This window comes from Rana temporaria, chromosome 1 (assembly GCF_905171775.1).
Source record: "Rana temporaria chromosome 1, aRanTem1.1, whole genome shotgun sequence".
Lineage (NCBI taxonomy): Eukaryota > Metazoa > Chordata > Amphibia > Anura > Ranidae > Rana > Rana temporaria.
In genome coordinates this window covers 581,903,452-581,914,256 of record NC_053489.1, presented here as the reverse complement: position 1 = coordinate 581,914,256, position 10,805 = coordinate 581,903,452, and the positions used below count along the sequence as shown (strand labels likewise).

The following is a 10,805-nucleotide window of genomic DNA, read 5'->3' as shown; positions in this document are numbered from 1 at the left end:
CCTCTCTCGCACTACCACTCACCCCACCCCCACCAACACTGTCTTTACTCATCCCACCATCCCCCCTCCCAGCACTGTCTTTGATCCCACCCACCCAGCACTATCACTGATCCCATCAACCCCCCAGCACTACAACTGATCACACCCTCCAATCTCCCCCCTGCCACTGATACCATTCCAACCCTCACCACCAGTCCCCAATGGGGGGCATGGTGAGGCTGCAATGGGGGCACGGTGAGGCTGCAATGGGGGGGCACGGTGAGGCTGCAATGGGGGGGCACGGTGAGGCTGTGCTGAGGGGAACTGATAAAGTTGTTAATATAAATTTTTGTAACTTAATTCTACATAAAACATGTAAGTGTCATTTCACAAGATAATTTTATGAGGGCGCGATAAGCGTCAGAATTAGGGGCGGAGCAGGATAGGGGTTGGGTGGGGCAACTGGTGGCGAAAAACCCTTGAGGCCTGGCTAGTGGCTCAAGACTTTAAAATTTTGAGCCCTGCTAATAGTATTAGCAAAATTTCCATTTGGTGCACCTCTAGCAGACATGATACAGGAGACAGAGACTGCAGACATGATACAAGAGATCAATGCAGCCTCGCCAGTGTTCATCAAATGCAGCTTTACCAGTGCCTGTCAGATGCAGCAGTCAGCCTGTGCCCTTCATGCAGCCCCACCAGTGCCCATCAGATGCAGCAGCCTATCAGTGCCCATGACCTGCAGCCCCACCAGTGCCCATCATGTACAGCCTATCAGTGCCCATGACATGCAACCTGCCAGTGCCCATCATGTACAGCCAACCAGTGCCTGGTAATGAGTTGTCGCTGTGTGTCAGAAATAGGAATCGCTGTGCAGCCCCTGTAAGGATGTCTCCGCCTCTTATGACACACAGCATAATGATTCCTAGCATTAGATCAGAGTGCCGTCTATCACAATTTTGCACGCCCAATTTTTCAGTTTTTTATTTGTTAAAAAAGTTTGAAATAGCCAATAAATTTCGTTCCACTTCATGATTGTGTCCCACTTGTTGTTGATTCTTAAAAAAAAAAAAAATACAGTTTTATATCTTTATGTTTGAAGCCTGAAATGTGGCAAAAGGTCACAAAGTTCAAGGGGGCCGAACACTTTCGCAAGGCACTGTATATATGAACTTTCAACAATAAAATGTTTATTGTTTACCATTTTTACACTTTTTTTTTTTTTTTATAGCGTAGCACCGTCCATCAATCCCTTACCTATACCCAGTGAAGTGCCTTGCCTCAAGTAATACACAGAGATTATACAGGCATTCAAAGTCCCAAATTTATACACTGGGGGAGGGAAGAGGGCAGAAAGCTGAAATTACACTCTGCAGCACTTAGTGAGGAGAGCTGTGAGAGCCGATTGGAGGAAAGGGACACACCCCCCTTCACACAGCACACAAAAACAGAGCTGAAGCCATCAATCAGCTGGAGATCTCTCTCCCATCACCATTTTTCCCATGGTGACAGAAAAACTAGTCAGAAGTGATTCATGCTGATAGAAGAATGAAGCAGCAGACAGAAATTACACAGTGCTTTGGATAGAGATAAGTACACACTATTAAGGGATATTCTTTGTTCACATTTCATGTCTGAGGTTTATAACTCTGACATAGAAACTTGCACAGGTGGCGCATATAGACCTGAAGCAGGTCTATCTGCCTAGTTAATGTGGTGCTAGCCACCCAAGACAGCTTTCTGCATCTTTATAGAAAAACAGGGAGCCTAGTTAATTCCCCTGTATGTGAAAATATTGCATTGAATGGAAGAAGGTATCCTGAAATTTACAGTCAGAGCTTAAGATCGTACCTTGAGCTGCCAATCAAAGTCTTGTAGGTATGATGAGGACATGCCACAAACTTTCTGCAGGAGGGCATCTCTTATTTCAGGTTTTCTGCCCTTTATACATGTTATTATTACCCCTCGATGCTCTGCAGTTAGTCCATTTAGATGATTATCCAGCTGGGAAGAAAAAAAAAAAAAATGTAATAAAAAAAAACCCAAAAACTACCTTTTTTTTTTTTTTTTTTTGCTTTACTTAATTATACAATTCACACACAAACATTTTTTTACATTACCTGTTTTGTGTTTACTTTTTGTAGCAACAGATATAAAAAGTAAACCTTTTTTGTAAGAAAATACCACAAAAAAACCTCTCTATTTGCCCCCTCTGAAGAAGCTTGCGGGCTAGCCGGGAAACAAACAAACTGTTTATTTGCCTGGACTATCTGCATCAATACAGGACTGACAGACACAGTGGGCCAGATCCAGAAAGAAATACATTGGCGCAGCGCATCAGAGATACACTACGCCGCCGTACCTTACCTGGCGCATTTTCGAAACCTCAGCGAGTTTGCGCCGTAAGTTACGGCGGCGTAGTGTATTTCTGGTGGTGTATTTCAAATTGGGCAGGTTGGGGGCGGGTTTCATTTAAATAAAGCGCATCCCCGCGCTGAATGAAATGCGCATGCGTCGTTCCTAAATTTCCCGCCGTGCATTGCGCTAAATGACGTCGCAACAACGTAATTTTTTGAACTTAGACGCGAGTTATGTCCATCCCTATTCACGGACGACTTACGCAAAAAAAAAAATTCAAATTTCGACGCGGGAACGACGGCCATACTTAACATGGCAATTCTATCTATACGCCGCAAAATACCAGCTTTAACTATACGCCAGAAAAAGCCGACTACAGACGATGTTAGAAAATGTGACGGCCGCGTGTACGTTCGTGGATCGTCGTAAATCGCTAATTTGCATACCCGACGCCACCCAGCGGACGCCAAAGTATTGCATCTTAGATCCGAAGGCGTACGAAGACGTACACCTGTCGGATCTAACCCAGAAGCCGTCGTATCTTGTTTTGAGGATTGAAAACAACGATACGACGTGGGAAATTTGAAAGTACGCCGGCGTATCAGTAGATACGCCGGCGTACTTAGTCTGTGGATCTGGCCCACAGAAAGCAAAGGCGACACATCTCACCAACAATGAGTAAAGATCTTACCTTCCAAGGTTTGGCAATGATGGTTTTCTTATACCTCGTCCTCTCTTCATTGAGTGGACATACTGACACCTGATCTGACTGTACATTCCCAATCCAAGAGACAGACAGACAGTCGAGTCTCTCTAGGGAGGATTTCATTGTTTGCATCGTCTACCCGAGTGCAGTTCCAGCCTTTTCATTGCACAATTACATCGCTGATCCTGCAGCGGTGATCCATCCAGGCTTCAACTTTCTGTGACACCCACCTTAAATTACGGGCATTTCCTGTCCTTAGGGGGATCATTCAAATGACAGATCCATGAACAGCAACCTATACATGGCTTTTCAGCAGCGATTACCTATTTGCAATCTTCATTGAAATCTGTGCTTTACATCACTCAACTCCATTAAAATTCAAACTCTTCCCCCCCATATCCTGGTGGTGTGAATGAAAGTCCTGTATGGTTGAGGTGCACTGTATCCACATTGTTTTCACAAAAGTGTAGCAGGTGTCTCCTTTCTCCTGCGGCCCTGCCAAGCTGACCAGAGCAATATACACAGGCTTTCCAACTTGAATTAGCGAGAAACCACCTGTCAGTCTGCATGGGCTGTTTCAACCCTCTCCCCTTCTCCGTTTTACCGACTCTAAATGTAATGAGCTGACACACACACACACAGCTGTTCATTCTGTAGCCTCCCTTGTGCCCCTATTGGCAGGAAGAAGAAAGCCAATTAAAAGGCACAGTTACAGCAGTCAGAGAGGCTGTTCTGAACTGCATGAAGCAGCTGCAATGGATTCTGGGACATGCAGTTCCCTCACAAAACAGCCCCATAGACTGGAATACGGAGAGAAACTACAAAGCCCTGGATGCTCTGCACCAAAAGAAGCTAAGGACTCCATTTTGTGTCCAGAGGGAAAGTCAGTCACGGTGAGAAATGTAAGGAATCAGACCTGTAGGAGAGATGCCGTCTCTCAGATGATCTCCCCACGCAATTCAGGCCTCCACCACCAGTCGGGTAATCCAGCCTGAGATTATTCCAGGTGCATATTAAGGCGCATCTGCGACCAAACGGTGAAGCATTCCAGTGTGAGGTGACTAGTTGCGTCACTCGGAAAGCCTGCCATTCCAGGTTATTCGTTTGGGCCTTGATCACAGGATTTGGCGAGAGGGCATTTTGCACCATAGGAGTATGAACACTGTATACAGACATCGTTGCTGGTAGTCATCTTGTAGTGCCACAGGGAAAAAGTTATCTATTTCTGGGACACTGTATACAGACACCATTGTCCTCTCACCTTGCTGAAGGGGATCCTGCCTATTTCACTTGATAATTTGGGCCTGCTATACAGGAGTTTAAGTGCACCAACGACAGTGGCTAGCCAAATCCTATCTTTTCTTCAAAAGGACTGAAGCTACTAGTGCCATATTGACACACACACACACACACACACACATTCAGGGCTCTGCATATGCATTGGGTGTGTGGGACAGTTTATCTAGAAAGTTAAGCCATTACTTGTTGACTTGAATAAGTGTTTAAAGTTGGGCCGCTGGTGTCAGGGGACAGAAGAGAGAGGCCTGACACAAAGAGTGTCATTCCTCTGCTCTCCTCCTGCCTGTAAATCTGAGTAAAGGTGGGGGCTCCCAGATTCCCATAACCCCGCCCGGCCCGCAGACCCCGACAACCAATGGCCATAGTCCGATAAGCCCCCCTGCCCCAAAAGCACCCACCCCCCATGTTAAGGGCATGTTGCCTTGTACGGCTAAGGGGGGGGGGGCGCTCGCTCATCCCCACCCCCTTTCCTGACCAACCGTGCTGCGTGCTCGGATAAGGGTCTGGTATGGACTTTGGGGGGAACCCCCCACACCGTTTTTTTCGGCCTAGGGGGTTCCCTTTTAAATCCATACCAGACCGAAGGGCCTGGTATGCTCTTAGAGGGGGGAACCCATGCTGTTTTTTTTTTTTTTTTTTTTTTTTTTTATTATTTGGCATGGCGTTCCCCCTTAAGATCATCAGAGCCCAAGTCGCATGCCAAAGTCGGATCAGGCAAGACAGCGATCTGACTTTTATATGACTTTAGTGATATTCAATGGGCTGAAGTAGGATCAAAGTCGGACCAAAGTAGTACAGGGAGCATTTTCAAAGTCGGACCGACTTGTGTCAGACCAGTTAAGACGACTCTCATAGGGAAACATTAATTTTCACACGTCATGCGACATGAGCTCCCAATGTCGGAGCGTTTGTTGTACCAGTGTGAACACGGCCTTATTGTTAAAGTGTTATTGAACGACTTAAAGTTAGAAGCCAATTGGCTACCATGCACAGCTGCACCATATTCTGAGTGCTTAAATTTTAGTAAATCCCCATACGGTGTTTAGATTGTAGGCAGTGTGAACGAGCCCCATGAGTTATATGTTGTCACCATATGAGAAATACTAATTTGCAAAGCTGAGTAGGTAAATTAGATTAAGCTAAAATGTAATGTTTTCCTTTAAATAAGGTCTACCCTATGTTACCCACAAACTAAACAACTGAGTATGTCAGCATTTCTGTCTAGAAGAGTTTTCACACGTACAAATTAATAAAATAAAATTGTCATTTACCTTCTCTTGAGGTTCATCTTTACCAACAACGGCTTTAATGAATGCTTTTGTATCTTCTAAAACTTGCAGCCATTCTCTCAGGTTCCAGACGTTGCCATAATCTTTAAATCGAGGATATGACCGGCCACAAATTCCATCAACAACTTTGTGAAGGAACTAAAAAGGACAAAAAGAAAAAAATAAATTCAGATAATCAATCTATTGCAGCTGTTTTGTCCAGAAGACCAACAAAAAAAAAGTTAAAAAAAGTTAAAGGTGAACTCCGGAGAGTAAAAATCCTCTCTTGTAGTGGGGCTGCCCCTGCACTGCAGAGGTTAAATGTTACTTTACATCAGGGGAGCTCAACCGCTGGCACGCGGGCCACATGTTACCCCGCAGCGCCCTCTGATGTGGCCCGTCATGTCTTGCTCTGAGATGGCGGGTCAGCAAGCCCAGATCGCGTGTTCCGACCCGCCATCTCTGAGCATCAGCGCAAAGAACGGAGCCGCCGCTAGAGGAAGCAAAGACGATTCTTCCTGCATAGCGCCGGCTCCTTCACAGGCGGAGCGATACCGAATGAATGCTTCTGTCACACTGATGCACGGGAACCCGCAATCTGGGACAGCAGCCACCAGTACTAGCACCCGTCAGCAGTACCAGCACCCGCCAGCAGTACCAGCGCCCGCCAGCAGTACCAGCGCCCGCCAGCAGTACCAGCGCCCGCCAGCAGTACCAGCGCCCGCCAGCAGTACCAGCCAGCAAAACCCACTAGCAGTACCAGTCAGCAGTACCAGTACCCACCAGTAGTACCAGTACCCACCAACAGTACCAGCAGGCAGTACCAGCCCTGGAGGACAGCCAGCAGCAGCCACCTGCAGGAATCCTGAGGAAGAAGTGAAGATTGAGGTCAGTTTAGGTGCAGGAAAACCACTGTGCATCAGTGTGAAAGCAGCCTTAGGCCCTTTTCACACGATCGGCCCGATCAGGTCTGCCTGTCTGTTTTTCATGCGGACCCAATCGGACCCTCCATTCACCTCTATAGAGCTGCAGATGTAAACAGACTTGTGTCCATTTACACCCGCCTATCTGCAATCTGATCTGTTTAAAAAAACTGAAGGGGATCTGTCCCCTTCTGTCTGGGCGGATTGGAGTGCCTTAAGTCGCTAAATTGGCCCTCGCTCCTCAAAAGGTTGGGCACCCCTGCTTTACATCTAGGGGGCTGGGAAAATCAGGATTACTAACCTGATCCTCTGCAAGACCGAGACCCACAACCTCCTCTCCCCTACGCTCTGAAGGATCAGATGCCCTCTGACATCATCAAGACCAATGCAGGGCCCATAAACCTGAATGGGTGTGAAAACGCAGGAGGTCAAGCCACTGCCACAGCATAGGGGAGTAGAGGAAAGCACTACCTGTCGATGATGGATCAGCCAGAACACAGGGTGGTGCAATACCTTATACAATGCATTGGAATGTTAACTACTTTTTTCATTGAACTCTATGCTCTGCAGTGTGATGTGATGAGCTGTGGGGCAGTGACATGCCATGTGATGTGTATAAGTGCAGCACTTCCGCATTCATATACAACCCACCTGAATGCAGCTTATGCCAATTATTTTCTAGGTGCCCTTGTGTCCATACAGATCAATGCCACTCCGCAGACATGGTGTGAATGAGTCCTAAAGCTGGGAGGGAAAGGGCTAGACCACATATATATCAAACACAAGGCCTGGTGGGCCGGATTTGGATCATGTAGCCCTTGCACCCAATTTTGCAGCCGGAACGTAGTGGAACTCCATTTTTCCACCTCTGGCTCTCACCCTCCACTCCACTCCACCCACAAACCTTCTATGTTTAAAAAGGGATGGCATTGCCCTCAGTGATTCTCGGATGCAACAGATCCCTGCACACCCTCACAGCGGAGACAGATCTGCAGAGAGGGAGAGAGAACAATCTCCCTGCAAGACAAGGCACCCTAAACCCTGCACACCCCTGAACCCTGCATTCTATGCGTAGCACACCCCTGAACTCTGTACGTAATGCACCCCTGAGCCCTGCATTCTATGCGTAGCTCACCCCTGAACGCTGTACGTAATGCACCCCTGAGCCCTGCATTCTATGCGTAGTTCACCCCTGAGCTCTGCAGGCAGGGCACCCCTCATCCCTGCACGCTGTACGTAATGCACCCCTGAGCCCTGCATTCTATGCGTAGCTCACCCCTGAGCCCTGCACGCTGTACGTAATGCACCCCTGAGCCCTGCATTCTATGCGTAGCGCACCCCTGAGCCCTGCACGCTGTACGTAATGCACCCCTGAGCCCTGCACGCTGTACGTAATGCACCCCTGAGCCCTGCATTCTATGCGTAGCGCACCCCTGAGCCCTGCACGCTGTACGTAATGCACCCCTGCATTCTATGCGTAGCTCACCCCTGAGCTCTGCACGCAGGGCACCCCTCATCCCTGCACGCAGGGCACCCCTCATCCCTCCCTGCATTCTGTGTATAGGGCACCCCTCACCCCAGCACTCTGTACACAGAGCACCCCTGATACAACCAGCCATTTGAGGGTAAACATAATGTTGATGTGGCCCACAACGAAATGGAGTTTGACACCCCTGGGCTGGACAATGCAGGACATCCTAAGGCAGTCTCTGACTCGCTGCATCTTCTAATGCAGACTATAAGTGGTTATGACAACATTAGTCAGACATCATCACATCATCATGGTCCCCTGCAGTCACCATCAGAAAAGCTGCCCTGAGAAATACCAATCAGCCATCAGCAGTATTCAGGTGCACAGGAAGTGTCTGCAAGAGACCAGCTGACATGAGATCAGATACAACATTGGGTGAGAGAAGGAGAAGGTGTCACTGAGTCCTCTGTACAGACTAGGGAGAGCACCCCGCCCCCACCGTCCGAGCCTGTCACTAGAGGAGAAGCCCCCGCCAATCACACACAGGCAACACCGCGCTCACCCACCTCCGGACATTGCTCTATAGGCAGCCTAGACAGGAGCCCCAGACCCTCCATCCTCCACACCGATCCTCACATCACATGACCGCAGCCATCACTTCCTGGCAGAGCAGCCAATCAGCGGCCAGACCCGGGGGTGTGGTCAGGTGATCTTGCAGCTAATGGGCAGATCGCGGTGATGGGCGTGGTGATGGGCAGATCCGGGGTGACAGCTGGGCGGAGCTCTGAGCTCTGCAGGTTATCATTCAGTACAGTACCAAGAGAACAGAGGACAGGGGGCGGGGATAGACACATGTATATATACACACATACATAGTGAGGGGACTTCTCTCTCTATCAGTGATCTTTTACATGGATTTTGTCATTTTTATGTTTTCAATAAAGCTGGATGATTTTTTTAGAAGTGCAGCTGCCTTTATCTTCTACTGTGTACAGCTGGATGAGCTGACAGTCACCCAATGATATGAGAGATATAGACGATTGTCCCACCTGGAGCAGCTGTGCATGGGAGCCAATCAGCTTCTATCTTTCATTGTCAGAGTTTAAGACTTCTTTCACACTGATGCAACGCTAAAACAGCACTAAATCGCCGCTCGTTTTCGCAGTGCTTTAGCTGCGTTTTAGCGGAGCTTTCCGGGCATTAGCGGGCCATTTTTTTTTTAAAAAGACCAGTTTTGATGCGTCTTTAAATCGCTTTTAACTACTTGCCGACCTGCCGCCGTCATTTTATGGCTGCAGGTTGGCTCCCCTGCGCGAGAGCCTGTAGCTATACGTCGGCTCTCGCACAGGCCACTAGGGGCGCGTGCGCGCCGCCGGAGGCGTGCACGTCACCCGCTCGCCCCCGACTCCCGTGAGTGTGCCCAGCGGGCACGATTGCCACCGGGCACATGCGATCGCTCGTTACAGAGCGGGGACCGGAAGCTGTGTGTCCTGTCAGGGAGAGAAATGCTGATCTTCTGTTCATACAATGTATGAACAGAAGATCAGTGATTTCCCCTAGTGAGGCCACCCCCCCTACAGTTAGAACACACCCAGGGACATACTTAACCCCTTCCCCGCCCCCTAGTGTTAACCCCTTCACTGCAAGTGGCATTTTTATAGTAATCCAATGCATTTTTTTAGCACTGATCGCTATAAAAATGCCAATGGCCCCAAAAATGTGTCAAAAGTGTCCGAAGTGTCCGCCATAATGTCGCAGTACCGAAGAAAAAAATCGCTGATTGCCGCCATTACTAGTAAAAAAAAAATATTAATAAAAATGCCATAAAAATACCCCCTATTTTGTAAACGCTATAACTTTTGCGCAAACCAATCAATAAATGCTTATTGCGATTTTTTTTTATGAAAAATATGTAGAAGAATACGTATCGGCCTAAACTGAGGAAAAAAATAATTTTTTATATATTTTTGGGGGATATTTATTACAGAAAAAAAGTTAAAAATATTAATTTCTTTCAAAATTGTCGCTCTATTTTTGTTTATAGCGCAAAAACTAAAAACCGCAGAGGTGATCAAATACCACCAAAAGAAAGCTCTATTTGTGTGGAAAAAAGGACGCCAATTTTGTTTGGGAGCCACGTCTCACGACCGCGCAATTATCAGTTAAAGCGACGCAGTGCCGAATCGCAAAAAGTGCTCTGGTCTTTCACCAGCAATATGGTCCGGGGGTTAAGTGGTTAGCGTTACCCATTTATTTCAAGAGACAGGGGTGCTTTTGCGGCACTATTTATAGCGATCCAAACACGCCCCAAAGATGCTTTTTTTTTTCGTTCCGCAAAGCACACATTGAATCAATAGGAGTCAGTTTTCAGGTGCTATTTCTAGCGCTAAAACGCCTGAAAACTTCCTCAGTGTGAAAGGGGTCTTCAGGATAAGTTCACTTCCTAGAAAAAAAGATAAAAATAAATGCACATTTTTTTGCAGGTAAAAAAATGTGCCTTTTTTTATTATTTGTAGTGTACCCCCCTAGGGAGCCGCAGGTGAAATGGGATTCCCCACCGTGCACAGCCAGGCACACGGTATTTTTACAGTGTCCCAGAGTCCAGCACTTTGTTTTTGTATTTTATTGAGGGGATAAAACTTGGATGGGGGTAGGGGTATATATTCTGACACAGCACTCCGTCAGATCTTTGAGCAACAGCCTGTTATAGGCAGAAACCTCCTGAGGCCCCTTTAAATGTGTAGCAAACGTCAGTGTCCAGTTTACATTCCTGTGGCTACTGATCCCAACACCACCTCAGG

The 10,805-nt window shown here is 47.5% G+C and overlaps 1 protein-coding gene across 1 annotated transcript in view; it reads right to left on the bottom strand.

Annotated features, from left to right (window-relative positions):
* Positions 1–8,692, bottom strand: part of COMMD8 (COMM domain containing 8) — a 31,435-nt gene extending 22,743 nt beyond the window's left edge. Inside the window, exons 1-3 of the mRNA XM_040334994.1 lie at positions 8,571–8,692; positions 5,614–5,769; positions 1,831–1,983 (exon numbers count right to left, since the gene is read on the bottom strand). Of these exons, the coding sequence (XP_040190928.1) occupies positions 1,831–1,983; positions 5,614–5,769; positions 8,571–8,621 (360 nt within the window). The 5' untranslated portion in view covers positions 8,622–8,692. The remainder of the gene's footprint in view (positions 1–1,830; positions 1,984–5,613; positions 5,770–8,570) is intronic.
* Between the last annotated feature and the right edge of the window lie 2,113 nt (positions 8,693–10,805).